The sequence below is a fragment of the Lepisosteus oculatus genome, chromosome 7, assembly GCF_040954835.1.
Source record: "Lepisosteus oculatus isolate fLepOcu1 chromosome 7, fLepOcu1.hap2, whole genome shotgun sequence".
Lineage (NCBI taxonomy): Eukaryota > Metazoa > Chordata > Actinopteri > Semionotiformes > Lepisosteidae > Lepisosteus > Lepisosteus oculatus.
The window spans coordinates 19,479,570-19,504,312 of record NC_090702.1 but is presented as its reverse complement, the minus strand read 5'-3'; the positions used below and the strand labels follow the sequence as shown (position 1 = coordinate 19,504,312).

Here is a 24,743-nt window from a genome sequence, read left to right as displayed (position 1 = left end):
ACAAGAAAAAAATATTTTCTTTTACAAAGGACAAAGGGGACAGTTAAAATTTGGGTAATATAAAAAAATGCTATTCAATGTTATTGAATTTGGAGGATTTCTGAATGTAATGGAAAATACTACATAATGTTAATTACAAGTCAGAGGACATAAAGATAAATTATTTCACAATTAAATCCACTGTCTAACTGCTTCGTCCAGTTCAGGGCTGTGGGAGCCTGTCTTGGCAAGCAATGGGCACAAGTAATGGGCACAAGGCTGGGTCATGTATCAATTTCGGCTGGGATGCCAGTCCATTGCAGGGCACACACAGACACAGACAGCACACACTCACACCATGGGCAGTTTTCCCAGAAGCCACTTAACCTACAAGTATATCTTTGGACTGTGGGAAGAAACCCACACAAACACAGGGAGAACATAGGAACTCCACGCAGATAGCACCCTAGGAATTTAACCCAGGCTGCTAGTTTCGCGAGACAGCAATGTTAACTACAACACCACCATGCCACCCATGCATGTTTCTAGCATGTATTTGTTAATTCACAAGATTTTTATAAATTAAATAACATTTTTTAAATAAAATTAATAGTTATTTTGATACCAGTATCTGTTCCTATAGATTTAAATGAACATATAAAATGTGTGGTTTATGTCCTCATTATTTTAGTTATCTGTGTAAAATATACATGTTTTTGTTGTATTTTTTCATCTATACTTTCTGGCACACAAATCTTCTCTTTTTCACTTAAGGTCCCATATTATTTTTTTACTTTAATATTTATATCTCTTTTGAAAATATACTTATTTCTTAACTTATTACTAGACATATAGGCAGATGTTTGAGGGCATTTACTGATAGTTTACACATTATTTAAATTTAATTTTGTCCCTCACACAACTATTCTATTGTACATTCAGGACTAACTAAACTTCTTTTGAAATATTTTTCAGTCATGGTGGTTGATGACAACATGCAGGAAGTTAAACCAAGAACTTTAGGAAACATTGTGGTAAAGTAAGAACGACCTTTTCATCTGTTGCAGAGATTGTTGTGCTTTTTTAAACTGCACACCTCACATAATTTCAGGTGAATTTAAATGCAAAGGTTTTATATTGTCCATTCAGGATGTGAAATTACACTCTTGGGATTTAGAAAGAAGTTACATTTTATATGCCTTCTGTTAAAAAAAAATAATTCTGTTCACATTTTCTTTTTCTCTCTTACTCTTATCTCACAAAATGCAAATTGTAATTTTGTCTCTTTAAAATTTGCATACTAGTTCATTTTATTGAGACCAATACAAAGTCACTTTTAACAACTAAAATGTAGCACTGTAGTGGTGTCACGTACACATAAATATACTGTATATCTAAGTCTAGAGTGAGGTACAGGTGGTGGCCAAATAGAAACATCAATATAAAATCATTTAACAGGGAGTTGACTGTGCATGGTGTATATGGTCTGTAGGCAAAGTCCTATGGGGTCATCTAGTTATCGCCAGTATTTGGAATTATGTAGGAGATACTTGGTGACATTCTTCCAATAGAAATTCAATCAAATCACACCTGTTGATAGAGATGGAAGAAGCTGTCTCGAGCATTGTTCTAGAGTTTCCAATAAATGCTTGATTGGGTTTAGTGACTGGTGACTAAGACAAGCCATGACATATGGAAAACATCAGTGTCATACCTCATATTTACTAATTGGGAGACCCCATGTGCTCCGTGGATGAGGGTACTGTCATCCTGGACTAAACACATTCCAGGAGGAAAGAAATGCTGCAGCATGGAGTGAAAATGATCTTCCATGTACTAAGTAGAAATTAGCATTGGCCTTGACTTCTATGTGAATTAGTGCACCACAACCATGACAGGAAAATGCACCCTCCCCGACATTATGGAACCACCAGAAACTCTCAATGTTGAAACTAAGCACTCAGTTCTTTTGGTTGGTACACTGGTCACTATGTAAAGGATGATCCATCTGACCACATCACAGTTCTTCACTGCTTGGTGGTTAATTGCCTCTGCTCTTTGCACTGCTGGACTCACGAATGTCATTGCCAGATGTGATAAGTAAGTTGTGTACTGCAACCTGACCATGGTAATCTGCTCTGTGGAGTTCTCAGCAAACTCTTTTTGATTAAATTGGCTGCTTGTACCCCAGGTTTGCAGTCAGATGATTAGCCATTGTTTGCCTGTGTAGCCTTGCACTTTGAATTATCGCACAATTCTGTTATATGTCGTTTTAATTCCACTTGGCCAATGATGTCTTTACCTCAGATTTCTGTGCTTACGTCATTTTGGACACATGAATCATGAGGACGTTGGGCTGTCTTGGTCACTGAAGCTCCTGCCAAATCACGCCACTTGTCATCCCACTTTCACTAAAGCCACTGAAGTCTCTCTTTTCTCTCTTTTAGCCATGCTCTCCAGAATTTATTATAATGTGATAATGTGATTTGCTTAGTTAATGCAGGTGCCACTATACAAGTATGTGTTGAAGTCCTTGCTTTCAGTATACCTGGGGTACCTCATTTACCCAGGTGTATTTTTTGTCCACTACCTGTACATGTATTAAGATTACATTCCTGCACTTTTAAGGACTTTTATATGCCCTAACAAGATAATTTTTCAGCATAACCTTGTAATGCTGGAATGTTTTGATAAAATATGCTACCATGAGCAGGGATTCATAGATGACAGTAATAGTCATCTGTTACATCATAACAGTTCCAGTGTAAGAGGAACTTAGTTTTATGTCTTTAATTATTAAGGTCTACTAATTGGTTTGTTTTTAGTAGTTCCTCTGTATTAACACAACTATAGCTATAAAATGTCAGATTTATTTATGGGTACAGAATCTTGTAAAGAGAATGAGTGCTTGATGCAATACAAAATGCTTAGACTTACTTTAAATAGACTGTTTTTTTGATTTGGTACACTACTTGCTGACTGAGACTTTAATTAATTTACAGCAAATGCTATTTTAATCCTTCAATTGCCCTAGATTCTGCTACAGCAACTGATGGAACCCATGGGACTGGGGTCTGACATCATTATTGTTTTTTTTAAAATACTTGGTTTCTTAGCTAAACAGACTGTTCTCTCTATGCTTTCTTCCAATTCATTTGGAGTCACCTTAATGTCAGCTCTGCAATGGCAATTGTGAACTGCTTGTCTTAAGCATAAAAACATGTCCTTTTATTTACAGAATGAGAGGTATTTTTGCAGCTCATCATGTTTGTGCTTGTTGGTTCTTGCATAAATTAATTATAATTGGATATGCAATTACATATTATATTCATGTTTAGCGGTCCTTTATTACTTTCTATTAAAGCATAACACGTGACCTGAATTTAGGACTACAATAAAAACAATGGTATAATAAATGGTACAAAAATAATGGTAGTAATAACAGAAGCAACGTCAGTTACTATGTTTCCTACACATTTGTATCGGGGGTAAGATTTAGTTTTAAGCATCCTTAAAGAAGACATTTAAGCAGTATGAAATTAGAAATAACAACAAATTGAATTAAGGAGGTATACTGTACATTTCAAGTTTATCTTTACCTTATTAAAACGTAGTATTAGGAACACATTACAAAATCAATACAGCATTTTAAGGTGAATTTAGTATGTTGTTGCTTGTTTAATCACCATGAGAATGTGTCGGTTCTACTGCTTAAGCTTTAATGAAGGTACAATGACTTTCACCTTTACCCTTTCAGTTTCCCTGTATCACAAATTGCTGTACTTTGAAATATAAGAACTGATTCCAAACGAAAGTAGGCCATTTGGTTCATCTAGCTCATTTTGTTTTTTTGCAGTCACTAATTGATCCAGTGATCTTATCCTGCCATTTTTTGAAGGAATCCAGGGTATCAGCTTCAGCAACAAGTCTGGATAGTGTGGCTCAATACTACCACCACTCTGTGTGTTTCCTTAGGTTTTGAATGCACTTTCCTGCTTCCACTTGTGTTGTTTTTGACTTGGCTTTGTTTACACTGTAAAAGCCTGTTTGCATATGTGTACTGTACGTCATGTGAGTTTTGGAACTGGAATTTATGCAGCTTCTTATAATCATGTATTTGCTCGAGATGTTTTCTATTGCTTTATTATTAAGCACAACTGACTCTAGATTATCATATGTCTTTCTAGACCTCCTTTCTAGATATTGTAAATATGATTTTACACAAACCTTTTCAAACTTTGTCTCAGGTGAAAAAACATGACACGAAACTTTATGACCACACAGTAGTGTGCTGTTTATTACCTCACAATAGTCAAGTGATTTATTTATTCAGAATCCTTTTTATTTAGAACTATTCAATGATTATGCTTCATTTTCTAGTATTAACACTGTTGTAATGCATACTAATCGTCAAGAACAAGTGCATTTGGTTTGCTCAGTACTCTAATAACTTGAATTGCATCACTGTGATACTAAGTTTTGATTTTTGAACGATGGCCAAAGTATCTGTTTTCTGTAGACGGCTCTTATTCATTTTACATTGACTTTTTCAGTTTTCATTCACTAATTATTTATAATGCTAAGAATTTGGAATGACAAAAATAGCTTTAATAGTCCATTTTGGAATTTGTTATTGAGGCATTGTAGACATCCATTCATATATAAAATGAGAAAGAATTGTGTGTGTGTTTGTGTGAATATTTTCTGGTAATACTTTATATAGAATTTATGGATATAAATAAATTGAATATTTGGTGCAAGCAAACAAATGTGCCTATTTCTTCATTTTTGGAACTTTATTGTGCTCTTCTTAAATGAATCAAATAAAATTGAAATAACCTTATAAAATTTTCAAGTCAAATTGGTGTTACGTTAACTCAATGTTTCACTTACTCCTATCAGAAAAACAATCAATTTTAAATTTTCTTGTATAGGATGAAATCATCTCTGTGGAACATTTTTTCACATTTAAAATCAATTGAAATTAAATGGGATTCCAAAAACACCTTTTGACCTATTATATAGAATTTCAAAGCCTCTGACTTTTACATTAAGCTTTTTTTTCCTTAAAAGTTGACAACTTCTTATGTTTCAGATCTTATCCAGCTGGAATTGTGAAACATTTCCTGAAAAAAATTTTGTTATGAAAGTGAGGCTAATGTACCTTTCATATTCACAGTATTTGGTATTTTTTGTTGGAAGATTTTTTTTTTAATTCTGGAAATATATTATTTTTAGTTCAGTTTTCTATTTATTAATGCTATAGTAATTTGTAGAAAGAAAAGTTGCAGAAACTGTCACAAAAACACGCCTCTCAGTACTAGCTAGAGTATACAGTTGCTCAGTCTCTGTGCAGTGTACTCCGAGAAAACAGCTATTTAACAGTGAGGAAACCTGAGGTCAGTTCAAACAGCATAGAGATGATTTCCTAGAATGCTCTTGTGCTTTGACACATTGTTGTGTTAAATGTAAAGGAAATTATATCTTTGTCTTATGTTGTGACATGTTTTTTCATCACCTTAAAATGAAAAATTGCAGAGATCATCTACACATTTCATGGAGAATAAATTAGACTAAAGATGTGATTTATAATAACATTGTGATGTGATTAAAATATTTATTTTGTGCAGTGCTTAAATATTACCACCACCACATTAATAATAATAATAATAATAATAATAATAATAATAATAATAATAATAATTTCTCAAATCTTGTTATATAGGCTTCCTTTGCCTCCAGGATCAGCATCCACTCTCTGGCAGAATGATGACCTGTTTGTACAACTCTACTTCACAAGGTTCCCTGTAAGTTAGCCAGTTCTTCTCTACACTATTGTCACTGCTCTTTCAATAACTGCAGAGAGTGTGTGTTTACCAGGAAAGGTTCTTACATATGTTTTCCTTTGCAATAAAACGGCAAAATGCATTATTTCCTACGAGTGGTATATTCATACCCTATTCAGAACAGTGCTGCTAGAATGCACAGAGAGCTGTTTCAGGAATGCACATATCCCGATAACACAATACAGTGTTACAGTACCTAAACTAAAGGCTTAAACAAAGCATTCCTTAAAATAGACAGTTGTGTTACCACCTTCTATTTGTTAAGGCAGCAGTTAAATAATATTTTCTAAGTCACAGTTTTGCATACCAGCCTCCTTCAAGTTCTGCATTAATCTGGCTGGAGTAGTAGGCTCTTTTGTTTTAGGACCTTTGGGATCTGGCATGAACACAGCTAATAAATGCAAAAATTGTAAATAAAAAATATATGCACTTCTGAGCAGATTTTGTAGAGGAAAATGCTGGTAGTGCTATTTGCCACTTTTTAGTATTAGCTATTAGACCTGCTGCCTCTAGCTTTCTTTGTTGTTATAGAAACAGACAAGCAATAAAAGTACTGACTTTTGTGGATCTTAAGGAAAATTCTGGTATTTTTCACCAAATTTTAGTCTGAATATATTTCTTAAGATGTGCCATGTTGGGAAATGAAAATGGAGTACAGTATCATTATTGTGAGTGCCAAGTTTCAATGGGGCTGGGAAAAACACAATAAAGTGATCCTTGTCTTACCTCTCATAAGCTGGTCGAGACTGGGTCTATGCCTGGAGGAATGTGCCTGATAAATTAAACCTTGGTTTATACTTACATTCTTTTGGGATTTGATTTTGTGCTTTGAACTGGCATGAGAAGAAAAGAGTCTATCTTGATAACACGCAGTCTTGCAGAAATCTACATTTGCCTTTGACTTTCCCTCTAGAATATACTGCAATGTCAAAGAGAAAGGCTAGAAATATGTGTTGTTTATTTCATAGTGGAACATGAACTGTGAAATATAACAATTAATGTTTACAAAAGATGTATGTTGTCTATTGGCCTTCCTTCGGGGAACAATGCCTATGGTTTCATATCAGCTGTACTCACAAACATATAAGATGCAAAAGTTGGATTTCTGTTGGCTGTACAGTGACTCAAAAGTAGGTCAGCTGCTTCACGGATAAAGATCACCATCTAGTGGTGTGAATCCTCAGGATCCAGTACTAGTGATGGATTTTTGTGTGTATAAATACAACTTTTGCTAATCTTTCCATTACACAACAGAATTTTAATTCTCTATTTAATGTTAAAAATACAGTTAACCTTTTCACATTAGTTGAGCAAAATTCATGCCAAACAGGGTAACATTGTCTCTTATGTTTCCACATGTACTTACAGTAGGTTTTAGACTATGCATTATTGGGAAGCAGAACATGGAATGACTACAGTGATTTATATTTAGCAGTATTTTCAATGCCTTTAGATTCTTGGTTTTATGCTGTAGATTACGGAAAGGCAGAGGAACTGCTAATGGTTCAGTGCAGGGGCAATGGCAGCATCCACACCATGGGGAAACAAAGTTGGGTTTAACAAAGCACAGTGCCCTCTTTCTTAAGAGTTTTGTTCAGCTTGTTCTGTGTAGGGTCTTGTGTGCCTTTTTTCGATTTGCAGCAGGGAAAAGTTGTTTTCTTCTCTCTAACTTTTATAAACTTTTACTAGTGTAATCTTTTCTTGGTTTTACACTATAAAAAGTTGTGACTCTTGTTAACTATCCCCATCAAAACTGTTCACATATACAGGGATATCTCTCTTCTTTTTTTCTTTTTAGCTTTATCTGTCTCTTTTTAAGCAAGTGTCAGCAGTTTTTGCCTTTACTGTTTTTAGAAATAATACAACTAAGTTCTTTTGAAACTGCTTCTACATCATCAGCACAACCCATAGCAGATGACTGCATAGACAAAATTACTACTAATAATACTAAATTATTTAGAAAATATAATATCGTACAAGTTCAGGTGGGTATCTGCATCAGCATGAGTAGGCTGCAAAGGAACAAGTAATAGGTTTATTCCATGCTGAAAAAAAGAAGAAAGAAAACACAACGTTTCCGCCGTGGGGCCTTCTTCAGGCCTTCTCACACCTGAAGAAGGCTCCACGCCCGAAACATTGTTTTCTTTCTTCTTTTTTTCAGCATGGAATCAACCTATTACTTGTTCCTAATATAGTACAATCTCAGTAAATAAATGTCTCAAAGTGACAGAAATGGGTGTTGTGATTTTGCTCTTTACCAGGGTTACTATGACACAATGGATGCTGGCTTCATGGATGAAGAACGATTCTTGTATATCATGTCAAGATCTGATGATGTAATCAATGTTGCTGGCCACAGACTATCCACAGGGGCTCTAGAGGAGGTAAGAAAGAAAGAATCTTAGATGCTGGAGCTGTTAACCTGAAATATAGCTGATTGACTTACTGTAAGTGCTAAAAAATGAAAATACGATAAGTCTATTAGAATGTGAAAATGCATTTTTACCTACAGTATATTTGCATGTGGATTTTTGGAGTTGAAAAAACTCAGTTGTGGGAATGAGACTGCTGTAGCTGCTGTACCTGGCTAATGAGTTTGATTTAAAAGGTTCTGAGACTAATTGTACATGTATCATGTTTAAACGTGTACGATGTTGAAAGATGTTATTCTGAGGTAGAGATATACAAGTGTAATGCTAATTTACACAGAATAGGAAATTATGGTAGTAAAACATGCTGTAAATTCTTTAAAGTCCAGTAAAGTGCTGAAGAAAACAACAGGTCTTTTTTAGTTGTACTAGCATCATTTTGTCTTCATTTTATGTGATATGTTATTGCAGAGTACTCCATCATTTAATGAAAGATCAGTTAGTTATGAGAATTTACTGATGCACCTATTTTCCAGGCTGTCCTACAACACTCTGCTGTGGTGGACTGCGCTGTAGTTGGACTTGAGGACTCTTTGAAAGGCCATGTACCCCTTGCCTTGTGTGTTTTAAGGAATGGTAATATATCTTAGTTCAAGTAGGTAGCTGTGTGAGCATGCGAAGGCTGCAAAGGAACAAGTAAAGGTTTATTCCATGCTGTTACGTCCCAGTGTGTGGTCTGTGTGTGGTCTATGTGTGCTTTTGTTGTTATGTTCCACACTGCTGACTTTGATTGTTCTCCCTCCCCCATTGGCCCACCATTACACCACTGTTTCCATATGACATCATTATCGATCAGCTTCTCACCCAATCGAATCGGAGTGCATCTTATTCAGTATATAACATGGAGGTTTTCAGGAAGGAGAGGCCTTTCGTTTGACTTTGGTCCCGCTTGGCTTTGGTTATTGTTTCGCTTTTGATTTTGCGTCGGCTTTGTTGGTTTGTTGTTTTACTTTGTGTGTGTGTGTTTGTTTTCATATAGCTTCGGCTTTGTTGTTTTGTTGGTTTCTGTTAGTCTCTTTGTACTTTCGTTTGTTTAGGTTATACTTATTTTGCCATTACCTTGCCCAAACGTGTTATTGTATCAACCTCTGTGTTGTTTTGTACCCTGTTACTTGTCTACTTTTGTTTGTATTCGTAGTTCACTTGTGTATTTGTGTGAACTTCTGTGCATAGAGTTAGTTTAGGTTGTTGGGTACATTTTTCACACACGTAGTTGATTCTTGTATTAGTCACACTAGTTTAGTACGAGTGAGTGCCGTTTGTCTTGTATGGTTTTGGGTAGTCAGTAGAGGTTAGCTAAGGTGTTGAAGACGCCGAAGACCGTGTGTTTCGGGTTTTCTTTTGTAGTCAGATTAGCTTTCCCTCACTTTCCTAGCCAGCTCCACTTTGTTTCTTTTCTTTTCTTTGGCACCACTCTAGTTCCCTTACCCTGTGTGTTATTGTGTCTTACTTCATACCAGTCACTTATTCAACTTAAAATCATCACTTTTGCACCGACCCTTGTTTTCATGCTTCCTAGTCCCTCACCAGAACACACCTTCTTCCAAAAATTATCCTAAATGTTACATCCCTTTACCCCTAGACACTTGGGGTCATAACATATGCTGAAAACAGAAGAAAGGAAACACAACATTTCATCTGTGGAGCCTTTTTCAGGTGTGAAGAAGACTCCACAGCCTTCTTCCACACCTGAAGAAGGCTCCACAGCCGAAACATTGTGTTTCCTTTCTTCTCTTTTCAGCATGGAATAAACCTTTACCTGTTCCTTTGTAATATATCTGAATTTTGTTGCATGCTTTACTTCAGGTTACAGAGCTCCTTTGAATGACCATTGATTATGATAAACTGATAAACATAACAAGATTATGGCTTAAGTGGTAATATTTCTATATTTACTACCCCTCAGTAGTATGACCTCATTGTTTGTGCCCTCTCAATCCAATTTGGTTCAGTTTGAATTATCATATCAGCGTTTAGGTTTATTTTAGAAAAGTTTAAAAGAGTATGTGCAAATTCCTGGAGAAATCAAAAGAGTTCTGTTGATCATCTATCAACAAACTCCTGGGTGTCCCCTTGGTTGGTTTATGAACATATAGAATTATTTTCTGTATTTAGTAAATTTGAATATACATTTTAGAATGTCTTTTGGAAATTGGAATTTGGAATTTTGGAAGTGCATACTTCTAAAATATTGTGCCTTTACCAAATGAAGCATACATAGCTGACTCAGGTATGTCTTCTAATAAATATAGGTTTTATATACAGTATATAGTATATACAGCATATACTGTATCTCATATAGTATACTTTGCCTAGCCAAATTTTTTCCCTTCCAATGATTTTATTTTGTTGAATGAAACACGATGTACACATTTTTATTATATTTATATTACAAACATGAATGCTCAGACTAAACAATTCTATGGCTTGAAGATGTTAAATATCAGCAAAATTGCAAAGAAAAATCAAACCCTAAAACACGTTGATTGCATAAGTATTCACCTCTTATGCTATGGCAAGCATAAATTAGTTCAGGTAAATAATATTACTTTGACATGTCACATAATTTGTTGAATGGCTACTCTATGGAATATTGATTCACATGATTTCAGAATAAAAACACCTGTTTCTGCCAGGTCTCTCAATGAGGTAGTGAATTTAAAGCAAGAATTCCATCATTAAGACCGAGGAACTTTCAAAACAACACAAAAAGGCGAAGGAGAAGGTTAAATAATTTCAAAGACACTAAGTGTCTTTTTGGGCATAGATAAATACTTCATGGAACATGTACCATAGAGTACCATACAGTGAAGCATAGTAGTGGAAGCATTATTATATATCTGCTCTTTATCATCAGGGACTGGGAATCCTGTCAAGTCAACTGAGGGGAAGATGATGAAGCAGTACAGGCAGTACAGGCAGATCTTAGATGGCAACTTGCTTCATTCAGCTAAAGACCTAAAACTGGAATGCAAATTCAACTTAGAGCAGTTAGAGCTATACTGGAATCCTGATTTGAATCTCTTTGGAACTCTATGCTAAGAACTGAAAATTGCCTTGATCCACAACCAACATGACAAAGCTTAAACAAGTTTGCAAAGAACAATGGATAAATAATTCATCTATAAAATTGCTAGAGACTTATCCAAAAAGACTTGCAGGTGTTATTGCTGCCAAAGGTGCTTTTACAAAGGATTGTATACAGTATGTTGTGTGTACAGTACTGTACAGTATGTCTCTTGCATTGGGAGTGACACTGTCGCAAAACAGACAAAGCCCTACTTAATGAGGCTTCATGTTGGAAGTAAAAGTATTGAAATTGGAACTTGAAGTGTCCTTTTTAGAATTTCAGATATGACTACATACATCCTAGAATACCTATATACAATGATCTTTTCTTTTTTTCTTCAGCTAAATCCCTTTGAGGGCTTTAGTTCTGATTGCATAAGCTTTTTACTCTGCCAAGAGTCAGTGACATATAAAGTGTTCAGCACAAAGAAGCTGACCTCAACAGACCCAGTCTTCTGGGTGTTTGAGTATACAGCACTGCAGCTGGAGCAGTGAGCTATACTGCCATGAAGAACAGCTGCTACAACAACAGTACTCACCTCTGAATGAACTTCCTTCCTAATTAGAGGGAACACAGGAGCAACGTCCGATAAGAAGAGGTCCATGGATATTTGTCATTTTCTTCAGAAAGCATTTTAAATATAGTCCCTCCCTCTAATACCTCTGTAATGTGAATAAGAGAGGCCTACAACTACACCATTGCACTGAATTGATGAAGTATAGCTCACCAGGTACTATGCACCCGAATTTTGTTATTTTGTTTGAAATGAATACTTATGTATAATAATGCTGTTTCTATATAATTCATCAGCTCACAATTGACATGGTCTGAAGAAGAAACACTGGTGAAGCTGATCAGTCTTATTAAAGCTGTGAAATATACTGCAAGAACACTATTTAACACAAATACTATATCCTATGTAGTTCATGCTAGTTATATGTATATACTATTATTATACAAGTAATGTACAGTAATTTACACTTCACAATCTCTAAGTAGCAGACACGGGGTGTTAATACTTTAATCTACAGTTCTGTAGTTATGCCATGCAGAATATACATTTTCATTCTGGGTCTTCAGTTAGCATACAGTATGTCCTATTGATTTAAACTACATTTTAGGATTAATGAATTCAATGTTCTATGTTATATGTAGAATAAGATGGAGCTGTGAAATACATGTAATATAGTTACACATACATTACAAAATGTATTACCCTTATTTTTAAAACAGACACTTTAGATTTTTTTTTTTTATCTAATGCTGTCATTCTGGATGCATATTGCACATTAACACAACTACCTATACGTCCCTTAGATATTGAGATGCAATATATATAGCAGAGTATGAAGAGTATGGAAACTGTGGAACAAGATTTTCTGCAGTTGTTTAAGAGGTTCTATTGCCATTTCCAACACCACTATCTTTTGCAGAGAGAAGTACCATTTTTCTCTGTATTTGTCCTAGATCTGCAGACAAAAGAAGAAGACGTTGTGGAAGAGATAGTCAGACTGGTTCGGGAAAGCATCGGTCCTGTAGCTGCGTTCAGGAAGGTGGTCTTTGTGAACAGGTTACCAAAGACACGCTCTGGAAAGATTCCACGTTCCACTCTTGCGGCACTTGTTAGCAGAAAAGCCTACAAGGTAGTTGAGAGTTTCTAGAATTCGGAAGAAGACCGACCTTGTTACCTTCATAGTTTTATCTGTCTTCCTTGTTTGTGTTTGTTTCTTGAGGATATTTGAAAAAAATTGATTTAAATTTCAGAGCTTGTAGACAATATGCATTAGTGTATGATGCTTCTTATTTATCCAACTCTGTAATTACTTATCTTTAGACATTTTATGAATATTTTACAGTCTTTACCTATTTGTATGTGATTTAAACTATGGAAATTATTCACTAAGACCATTGTAATGGATTTTTAATGGCAGAGGAGTAACTGAACTGTATATCTGATGAAACCAGTCTTAAAAGAATATGAAAGATCACACATTCATTTTTTTTTATTTGGCTTTACTATATGTGACTTTTTAAGTATATTTAAAAATTAATCTGGTTTTAGTTTGTGATGTAATAAATATGGGGATCTGCAAAATAAAGGTTAGATTTTTTTGTTTTTGTTTTCTCAGATATCTCCTACCATTGAAGACCCTGTTGTGTTCAAGGAAATTGAAGACATCCTTAAAAAGAATCTCTGAAAGTTATATCTGTATACAGTATCTGAACACCTGTATATCAGAAAGCTTTGCAGTTGGTGAGTGCTTCGAGAAAACACTTGTGTAGATTCTGAAATCAAAATTTTCTTTTTTGTATGAGAAATTACCATAGACTCATTTTGAGTACAATTTTTGTGTACAATTTGTTATATTACAAAACAAGAATGTTATGTTTATTAATGTGGTATAGCATGTTCTTCTGCTCATCTACATACTTTTAGGCTAGGCAGCTTTTGACATATTTTTGCTGAGCACAAAATAATGTAATAAAACACCAGCATTATTATCTAGAAGGGTGATATTGGTTTGCTTATTTTAACATGATTATCTAAAACATGAGTTTTTGAAATTTAATAAGACCTTCACATTTAAAGATAATGATAGATAATAAAACTGCTCATTAAGATAGGTAAATTATTTTTCAGAAAATGACAGTTTAATGAACCCTGTCCTCTATTTTAGAAATGTATATGTAATACTGGAGTACATTAAGTAATTCCAAGCATCTTTAATTTTACAATTAACACAGAAAAAGTAGTTGATTAAAACATGTTTAATTTAAATGGACTGCAGAGCTAGCTTAATTAACTTTGAAAAGATTGTTGTAGTATATTATTTACAGAAGAAATGTAAATGTCCAAAAGTATCAAGTGTAGGACCAAGTAAAAATTGCTGTTTGTGTTGTATTATGACTGTAATCATGTGGTAAGAAAGCACAATAGTTAAGAAAACACTTACATTCTTTTTGTACTGTTGATGGACTCATACAGTTGTCCCTGTACTCTCCAGGTGCCGTCTTTATAAAAACCTATTATATAAAATAATTGAAAGTGTCCGAGCCTGTGTGGGTAACACACACACACGCTTAGATCACTGTAAACTGATGTAAGTCTACAGATGATTGAAATGCAGTCACTTAAACCTGTTTGCACACTTTTTGTAAAAAAGAAATAATCATCATATAAATTAGTAAACAGAAAACATTTTAATGCTGTGAAAATGTGTATACACATTAGAATATAACCACATAATTCTGTTGATGAAAATGACACATACAGTATGTTGTTATCTACTCCTACAAATGTTGCAAAGATAAGTTTATTTCCTTCTTAAGTAGACATGCCACTTATAGAAACCACTACTCCAGATATTTAAAGAGTGCTTCATTAATGCAGTGTGAATCTCTTACTGTGAATTTGAGCTAACCACACATCAAAGCGATGTTGCAGGGCATCATAAATGTTTAATGTTTTATGATAGATCTGTCAGCAAGTGGAATTTAAAATCAGTGATACAAAAAGGTATTTTGTTCTAACCTTGCCTCACAGGTTTTTATTGTTTGTTTTTGTGCTTTTCATGTTACCTTTTCTGATGAAAATGTTTTCCATTGAAGTGAAATATCAATAAAGATCAAATTGATGGAAAATGACATTAACAGAAGACATTCAGACTCATTTAGTATGCAAAATATTTAGATATACATGTAGCTGTTACAATTTAACTTTGTACAATAGCTATACTGCTGTGCGTACCGCATGTGGAAATTAAGTGGCCTTTAATCAGTTTTTAAATAATCATCAGGGGAAGGACTGTAAATCAGATTTTGTATAGGAACTTTGTTTTATTTTGAATTACTGCCTCTAAGCTACTCATTTTTTTAGTTAACTTCACACCAAAATTGAACTAGCATAAGGGATTTGGAATTCTCAGCAAGTGCTGCAAGGATAATTACTTAGCGAAGCATAAAAAATCAATTTCCCTTGACAGATTTCTCTTGAGATACTGTATGCATTACACTAACAAAGACAATAGTTAACATACAGTGTACCAGAAAAAAACCCTAATTTGAAAAAATAAACAGAAAAATACCTTACATACTATGCGAATTTATTTTATATATTTGATTTATATCCTTCTTAAGTAGACATGCCACTAATTCAGATTGTACATTATATATTTTGCTGACAGATAGGGTGATTAAAGAAGTGATACATCTATCGAAAAAAGTCCAAACATCTTAATGAATTTCACATAAATGTTTAAATGTTTCACATTTTCCAGGAAGATCCTCCTTAAATTGTATTTTATTCCTAAATCACTGTAGTTTTGTTTCTATATCTGTGGTGAAGGTAGTCCATAACTGCTTTATCTTCTGATGTGTAATGTAATTCACATATAATGTACTTTGAGGAAAATAACTGCTGGATTGTGCAGAAAAAAAGTACAGTTGACACTATTTGACAGTATTTTATTGACAATGTAAATTTGTTAGATCACCATTTATTTTTGACCGAAAAACAGTCAATAATAAATAAAAATGGACACAAAGTAAAACAAATAAGATTTTCTGTACGTGCAAAGAAAAAATAAACATTGACAAAAAATCAAGAACAAACTACTTGTAGAAATAACTAAAAGACAGGTGTTTTGCTAAGATAAAGCAGCAATGAGTTAGCAACTATGGAAAGGAAAGATTCCAAAAGATCACTCTGAAAACTCATACAGAAACAGAGTAAACAGTCATAGCAACACTAAATAAAGTCACAACAAGCAATAGGTTTTTTTTTCTTTAAATTCCTCTTGACTATTACATTTGATATATTCTGTACACACTACAAGTTTAGCTCTGTCTTTCAGTTATTTCATTCGATAAAGTGATTTCAGCAGTAGAAGTTGACAGAAAAAAAGACAGCTCAGCTGAAAGCATGAAGATTCAAAGGGTAACGGTGATCCTATTTTATTTTGCCTTTTATTTAATTGTAACATAGTGAAACATTAATGAAAAAGTCCTGTATCAATCTACTGAATCTTACAGTTAAAAAATGAAATTCCATCAAGTGCTTCAGAAAAAAAATATCTTGGTCCATAGCTAAAGGTGCAAATATTAAGTGTACATTGCTAGATGGAGGGACTAAAAATCACAGTGCTTTGCTGTGTGTTTCCTGGAAATCCTAGTTTCCAGTAAAGATTTGTTTCCTTCTGGTTAAAGTTAGCAACAACTCACAGGACTGTACACTACATGGAGGCAGGTTTCACAGCTGAAGATAATGCAGTGCTATGACTGGTATCAAACCAGCTTTAAAAGCTATTTTTCTTCAAGGTGCTATCACTGCTAAATTTGGAAACCTGACCACTATGAAAAACATGACTTGTAAAAATGGTTTAATGAAAAAAAGGTACAAACAGCAGCATCTTTAAACATGGAAATGACATCAGGGTATTCTCACAAACCCCATGTATATATAATTTATATATATAAAAACTGCCATATTTATATTCATTTACAAAGACCCTACATATTTCCTGTAAAGAAATACATACACAGTACATAATATCAACTAGTATGTTACAAGAAAACGGTAGAAACTGCAACAATATGACAGGTCTGTAAGTATCTTTGTAGCACCTTACAGTATGTTGGTGCCCAGTTACATGGACTTGGCTATTAACTGCTGAAAGGACAGTTTAACTTTTTGTCCTGTAGATGGCCCTAGTTTATTTTTTAAGTGTTTCCTGGCAGTGCATCTAGTTTTTTTCAGATGACGATCTTCAAAGTAGGGAGACTTCAAGGAGCCTCATCGAGCAGAAGAGAAGGATCCAGACACCACTGACATGGAGAAACCTACCATAGAAAAATAAGGTTTTGGATTTAAAAACTGGCTAATTCTTTTCCAGAGGTTTCTTATCTATAAAGGTAATGAGCTCTTTTAGTTAGTCTTCCCAATGATAAGTTATCAGAATTTTTGTCACTTAACCTCCTTTTCAGTCGGTTTTTCCCAAAATTTGATTGGCAGTTAAACACATGAAATATTTGCTAATTACAAACAAGGGTATGTTGTTCTTAACCTAATATCTCAGTTGCATGATGTTTCCCCTTATCAATCCCTCCAGCATAGTTTACAGCTGATCACTAACTCCATAGTCTATTCAACTCACATTTCAGTTCTGTACTTTACTGCAGGGTAAAAATAAAAGAAGATCCTATTTTAGACAAAGAATAGGTTTTGCTAAATTGGGATCTAGAAAAGATACAATGTCTTTTATGGAGAGGAATTACAGTATATGTTGTTTGCTAACAAACACCAAAACAATGGAATAGTGGAACAATGGAACAATGTTATTCCAATCCAGACATCAGTATTGGTCACCTTTTAAGAGCTGTTAGACAGATACAAGACAGGACTTACTTAACTAGCAAATGTCTTCACCATAACGTACATGCAGCAATGTAATAAATGGCTAAGTTCACAAATGGATTAAAGATGTCTAATTAAGCAGGAAATTCAACTAAAGGGATAAAGTAGCCTTTTCAATTCAGAGCTCAGTTGAAGAATAAATGACCAGACATCGGTTCTCCGGTACTAGGATTGGAAACCACTGATTTATACAAACCCTGAAACTAGTCAATACATTGAGAGGTGTTAAAAATACAACACGTTCAGTTGGCTCCAATACTCATTCATTGTGCTTAAGTACATCTAAGTATAGAATTAAATCTGATTAGTTTTTCTTTTTCTTTGAGCAAACCAAAGATGTCATTTGAAGGAAAATGTAAGGTGCTGGGGGACTCTTTCATCCCTTGAGAAACGGAGCTTTAAAATTCCACGACCTATAGGCATGATTTCTATCCCCTCAGTTCTTTGCATTGCATCAGCTTCATTGTTCTCACCAGCCAGTGGCAGCTGTGTGTGGTGAGTAACATGCCTTGGGACCTGAGATTAAAAAAAGATTACATTCATTTTGCTCATACTGTAACATTTTGGAAATGCACTGATATAAGCTGTCAGAAAAAAAAAACAGACATGTCTTTGGCTTACAGGCAGGGCTCATAGAAAATTGAATCCCTGCTTTTTATTGCAATTTCCACAGAATGGTAACCCACACAAAAAACTGTGCACTGTTTGCAGATTTCCTTATTTTTGACATTCCATATTTCACCATTAAGGCTAAAAATGTTCCTATCTAGTAACTAAACTGCAGTGCAAAAAAATAATTATTATTTTTTCTAAACAGTTTTCATCTGTTTCATACTGAAAACACTCCCTGAATTTTCATTGAAACAAACTGATCGACTGATACATCTTTCAACCTCAAACCAGTTTGTTTTCCTTTATATGTCATTTGCTGTGGTTCAGATGCAGCACGTGATCATGTCACTTACCAGAACCATTTTCCCAATACCTTAGGGCTTACTGGAGCATGAAGATGTATCTTTTTTTTAATCTTAGGGGAACCTACATTTTCTAGCAAGGGAAACCACTGTAGAAAGTGGAATATTAATTTGAATAGAACATTTCTGGCTAAACTGTCAATGTCAATTATATTTTGAAATGACACCTGAGTTTGTGTTTGCCACCTTAGTCAACCAGGGATGAGATTATTGACTTCATCATGGAAGAATCCTGTTGTATTCCTCCTGCAAAATGCTACATCAGATACTGGCCAGACATAGTGGCCCAGCTCCGTATTAAGTGACACCGTAGTGGTATTTTCACTTCCTGTACGTATACAAGTGTCAAGTGTTTTCAACTTAATAACATGAATGTAGAAAACACAAAGCATGATTATTCAAAGCAGAATCACTTTTTTAAATCATTTTTTAAAACATTAAAAGTAAACTTTACATACTGCGATTGCAAAACAACTAACGCTTCCACTGTCTTTGGCTTTAGAAATTTATCTAAATTCATTGTTGCAAAAGAAGAACCATGTATAGTACTTTCTGTAAGGACTGCCAAGGCCTCTAAAGGTGTCAAAATACACTCCAGTTTCCAGCACTTTCTTCATATGCAAATGACAGCAAACTACATTTTTTTGATTTTTTAATTATTTATTTGCAAATATCTACTGTATGTTGTTTTTACTCTAATTTACTCTGAATTTAATAGTATATTAAAAAATTTAATTTAATTTAAAATAAAATAGAACATATGTACCAGAAAATGTTATTAATTGACTTATTAACCCCCCCATCTTCCATTTTGGATAACGGTTTATGAACTGTATATTTGCAATTGTTTAGCTTTAGGTATAACGTCTTATGAAGAATAATTTCCAAATTGTTTGGCTTCTGTTTAATGATACTAGCCCTCCCCCCCCCACACCCAGTCTTTACTTACAACTCAGAGCCATTTTTTTCTGTTAGCACCTCAGCAGGAGTATGTCCGCACAGTTGAACTGTCTAGCCGCTGCACTGCTGATGAGGCAACTGCAAAATGCAAAATGGCTTTAATCCACTGTTATCTGTGACACACCCCATGGACGGAAACTGGGAAAAGGACAGCTGAATGTGGGTAGGGTACATATATACAGTACAACATAACATGATTAGGCAAAATGTCATCCATGTTCTCACTCCAGCCAGAGGAAGTCATAGATTCTGAGAGGGAGAGTGAAGGATCATTCCGAAATTTTTGAGCCATGAATGAGGGGTCAATTTTGAAGTTATTAAAACATGAATCATGGTTTGAAGCTAATCTTTATTTGTGGGGAATCACAAGAAAGGGTACAAGAGAGTGATAAAATGCAGTAGTTTAAAGGACATAGGGATTCACTGAAAACATGTCTTAGCTAGGACCAAGTAGTTCACCTTAAGTTGTTTAGAGAGGTTTGAAGAAACACAAATCCCAAATTTTCCTTTTCCACGTTTTCTGTGAACAGCTCTTTGTGAGATTACCATTTCAAGAGCTTACATCAACGATCTCCTATGGACACTTCAACAAGACAGTCTCAGCTCACAGGGCACAAAAAGGACAGATGAGAATATGAAGGCTGATGTCGGAAAAATCTCTGCAGAGACCAAGGGGGCAGAGGTCAGAGGATCACTGAGCTGGAAAGACAGCCCTGGTACTGTGTAGGTATACCTGACCTTGACACCAGTCCATTAACAAGTCTTCAGGACTGTCATCCAACACCTCAAAGAGAACTATAATGCAGCACCAAACCAAAACAGAACAACAAAAACAGAGTCAGAATGCCCTAGCACGATGTACAGATGCTAATCTGAAATCCAGACTCAAAATTGTCAACTATAATCTCTTCGATCTCACTAAAGGAAATGTTAACTGGTATCATTTTCTTTTCTTTGTTTCAGTTTTCAGGTGACACTGTAGAATAAAAATTGTTTCACAAATCAGTATTGCCATGTAAGCTTTATGCATTACTATATGTTTGCATGATGTCTACATACAATGTTAAGAATGTGTCTTGTAAAGTCGGTAGTTTTCTTTTTTCTCTGTACTATTTGTTTTTTGTAAGTATTATAGTGAACGTTTTTTGTATTGGATTCGGAGCACTAAGGGTTCTTGATCAGTCAGAACAACTTACAGCTGAATACTGAAATTGAACCGCTGTGCATGCTACAACTAAGATGTCAACGCTAACTCCCCTCACCTTCTGATGCCATCTTGCGTGACTGTCCTGATGTGGTGGTCAGGCGGAAACCAGCAGGCAGTGTTTCAGATGATCCGGGCATCATGCTAATTCCATGGACTTCCCGTGGAGGAAACTGTCTTCTCCAAGAAGGTCCTCGTCTAAAGTTCTTGTCATCGCACTGTAGGTGAGAGTCAGAAGTGATATACACATCTCTCCTACATAGTTTCTTTGTTAGAGTCACTGTGTTTGATATACAACTGAGGAAAAATAAAATTTAGTTTCTAAAATAGCTGTGTCAATCCATAGAGCACATTCTCATTATTACTGAATCTTAGATTTGATTAATTCTGGTGCTGCAAAGAGTGTTACTAAGTAGCAGGTTTTTGGTTATATAAGAACCTAGATGAATACTATGAGTGCTATTTGTGGTTGAAAATATGGCAGTTTATGCTGTTCAGTGTAGGTGGGCTGTACTGCAATTTACTTTAGGTGTCCTGTAATATGTTGCATTTCCTGATCCTTTTGCGTAATTTGTATTTTAAACTCTAAATGGTTTGCTCAGATAACTTTGTTGCATCCTGCCTTCTGCCTTACAGTTTCATTTATCACAATATTTACATTTATTTTTTCAGCCTAAAGTCAGTTGTTCTTGTACTTGCAGATTATAAAAATCTCTGCTATTTTTAACGTCCTCTGGTTTCATGTCATATATAACCAGTGTTCATCTGAACTCCAGTCTCATATCTTTCCTGTTAAACATATAAAGGTTTGCGATGAAAGGAGGCTATTCAGTAATCTGCCCATTTGGTAGCTTTTGGTATGTCATTGACCCAGACTATCAGCTTCAACATCATGACTGGGTAGCTTGATGTGGTAACCTTCTACTTTCTCTCTGGTCTTCCACCAGAGCTGTGAAATTGTCTTGAACTAGACATTGTTTCCACCTATTCTATTTCTCACTCTCTAGACTCTCTAGCCTTCAGCAAAAACCAGGATTTCCTCAAATAATGCAGCCACACCAGCTACCTTTTCTTCATTCTATGTCACTTCACCTTGACCTTCTGGACAATGTACTGATGGTAGATTTCTGCTGTCCCCTTCCTGATGTACAATATTTCTGTTGCCCCTGCTTGCTCAACTTTCTATGAGAATCTCATTGTTGAGTTTCAAACTGGGAAAAAGTTCTCACCCACTGCATCAATGGCTCACTGCTTCCTGTCATTTACCATATCTGCCCTTCCATCATAGAGATGGCACTGCCAGTCACACTTGCCCAATCTCTCTCCCTTGTACCCATCCTGGCCTTCATCTTGCCCATCTCTCTGGTGCCCACTGACTTTAATTTGTAGTTCATAAAGATCTCATGTACGAATTTGTTCCAATTAGTACATATTAATATTATTTTAAGTTGTCCCATTCATTTACTTTAAGAATGTTGTACAATGTAAAGAAGCACTTCATTCTGTTAATTTGAGTACTTTTATTGATGATATGGATGATAAACATTATTATTTTTATTAGCTTGTATTATAAAAAGGTGCCTTTGATAAAGAAATTTACTACATTAATGGGAAAAAAAACTGTACTGTACATATATTACATTAAATGGTTCAATTGCAATAATGCTGTGATTGTATAGGGCCATCAGACTTTCTCAGGAAAAAGTATTTCAAATAGGAAAATATGATTGTGCTCTTGTGAAAAATGCTAAATCTGGAGGGCTCATAAATACATCATTAATGTATATAAGACACTTTAAGGAACTTATCTGAATGAAACACATACAATGCAAATATGGGTGTATATATGTTTCAAACAGTGTCACCAGACATCAGTAGTGCTTTTAACAGGAAAGCATCACTGTTTTAGAAAAATAAAACCATAAAAACCTGTGCCAGTGTATACTTATATATTAGGTAGATTGTAGGTAAGTGGGTATGTTTAAACTCCATCCTAGAAAACTAGTATATAAGGAAACACTGAAAGTTCTAGTTTTACTTTGTTTGGACTTGATACATACAATCTTAAGACAACTCTAAAAAAATCCTTAGTTTGTTCCTCTAAATAGCACCAAAAGACAAATAAAACAATTTCCTAATGAACTTTTCCACAGCAGCCCAATATCTCTATGTGTAATGGACCATGAAGGTATTACTTAGCCCAGGTTGGCAGTATACTGCTTAACTGTAAAACAATAAACATCTTAAAGCAATATCCTTGTTTTTCTAGCATTATTTGCATGCATAATGAAATATAAAATATGTGCATTTGTGCTGTGATGTACCAGATACCACATCTCTACTTTGATTTCTTCAGTATTACTTTTCAAAAGTTCTCCAAGACCAAGGGGATATAAACAGTAAAACAATAATATTCATCCATCATTGCAGGTAGTATAGGGGTCTAAAATGCCCTCAGGAACAAGTAAACATTTATTCCATGCTGAAAAGAGAAGAAAGGAAACAACGTTTTGGCTGTGGAGCCTTCTTCAGGTGTGTGTTTTTCAGCATGGAATAAACCTTTACTTGTTCCTTTATAGACAATGCATGCTGACACAGCTACAGTACTTAAACTTGAACCATTTTGTGAGGATTAATACAATAATACTTACTTCATCAAGTCTTCTATCTGTCCCTAAAGCCAGTAGATTGTTGTACTCCCTCTCAAGGATTTGTCGTGCCTGGATTGTCAAGATAAAAGGAAAATGAATAAGACCGAGCTTAAGTTTTTTAAAACAATTTCATCTGGAGTAGGCTATTTAAAATCGGAATTAATTCCAAGAATCCATGAATTCAGGAATATATGTATAATATACTCAGAACCCAACGGAACTTAATTTAAGACAGGATTTTATGTAAACTAAGTGCGGATTTCGGCACTCATAAACAAAACTCAAATATGGTCATTCTTATCTGGACAAAATAAACTTTAAGGTTTGTGGTTGCATATTAGTGTTAAAATGCTGGAGAGTCCAGAAAGCTTTCTGAAATACACAGTAATCAGTGATCATAGGATCATTTATTTAGCATAACATAACTTCTTGTCATTTTTATAGGTTTGCTCATGTGAACAGTTTTTAGAACTATAGTCTCCCATTAAAATCTAAACTAACCATCATTAGAGCTTCACTAAGATGGCTGTTTCCTATAATACAGTGAAATTTAAAGTACAACTGAAATTGGCAATATGTTGATAGCTGGTTGTGTACAACAGACCAGCTGATGGGGGAATCCAAGTGTTATACCAGGGGTGGAAATGTTTAATCATTTGAAAACCTAGAACCCCACTTGCTGTCATTTCTGCAGACAGATCCTGATAGGGCAACATTGCAACAGGACAATGCACATCCCGTTTATTTAACAACAGCTTTTTTGAGAGGTCCCAAAGGGATGGGACCTCAATCCTCAGATGAGCCCCATTGAATCCAGTTTCTCAATTTGCTGTGGGATGAACTGAGAAAATGTACAACATCTAGGATTCTTAAGACAAGCAAACAGGCATGTCCTTATCCAGGCTCTGTGAAAGAATCCCATAACACAGCAATGTTGTGTGACATGAAGTTTTACAAAGTGTGTGTCACCGATGTACAGAGATTATTGCTTCCAACAATGTTCACACATGCAACTAGCCTGTGACCTTCATAGTAGACTCCCTGATGATGATAAGTGTTATAATGAATTTACTTGTCATATCTGCTTAATTACGTTAGTGTACTTGATACAAAAACCTAAATATATAAATATGAAAAAAATCACATTCTGAATATGACCCAGTCATAACTGACAAGTTCCTCATCATACATTAATGTTTAAATGTTTATTTAAGTCCT

The 24,743-nt window shown here is 34.9% G+C and overlaps 2 protein-coding genes across 16 annotated transcripts in view; one reads left to right on the top strand and one right to left on the bottom strand.

Annotated features, from left to right (window-relative positions):
- The window catches only part of acss3 (acyl-CoA synthetase short chain family member 3), an 87,756-nt gene extending 72,787 nt beyond the window's left edge, over window positions 1-14,969 (top strand). Inside the window, exons 11-16 of the mRNA XM_015352836.2 lie at window positions 955-1,018; window positions 5,705-5,786; window positions 8,087-8,209; window positions 8,731-8,830; window positions 12,792-12,967; window positions 13,454-14,969. Coding sequence (XP_015208322.2) covers window positions 955-1,018; window positions 5,705-5,786; window positions 8,087-8,209; window positions 8,731-8,830; window positions 12,792-12,967; window positions 13,454-13,522 — 614 coding nt within the window. The 3' untranslated portion in view covers window positions 13,523-14,969. The remainder of the gene's footprint in view (window positions 1-954; window positions 1,019-5,704; window positions 5,787-8,086; window positions 8,210-8,730; window positions 8,831-12,791; window positions 12,968-13,453) is intronic.
- A 953-nt stretch (window positions 14,970-15,922) lies between these two features.
- Window positions 15,923-24,743, bottom strand: part of ppfia2 (PTPRF interacting protein alpha 2) — a 299,302-nt gene continuing 290,481 nt past the window's right edge. For 8 of the 15 annotated variants that reach the window (XM_015352820.2, XM_015352821.2, XM_069192238.1 and 5 more), the window contains 5 exons: window positions 23,526-23,594; window positions 20,933-21,092; window positions 20,409-20,465; window positions 19,660-19,748; window positions 15,923-17,162 (listed from right to left, as the gene is read on the bottom strand). In XM_015352820.2, coding sequence (XP_015208306.1) covers window positions 19,690-19,748; window positions 20,409-20,465; window positions 20,933-21,092; window positions 23,526-23,594 — 345 coding nt within the window. In that variant the 3' untranslated portion in view covers window positions 15,923-17,162; window positions 19,660-19,689. The remainder of the gene's footprint in view (window positions 17,163-19,659; window positions 19,749-20,408; window positions 20,466-20,932; window positions 21,093-23,525; window positions 23,595-24,743) is intronic. The other 7 variants (XM_015352825.2, XM_069192237.1, XM_015352828.2 and 4 more) reach the window with 2 other exon arrangements.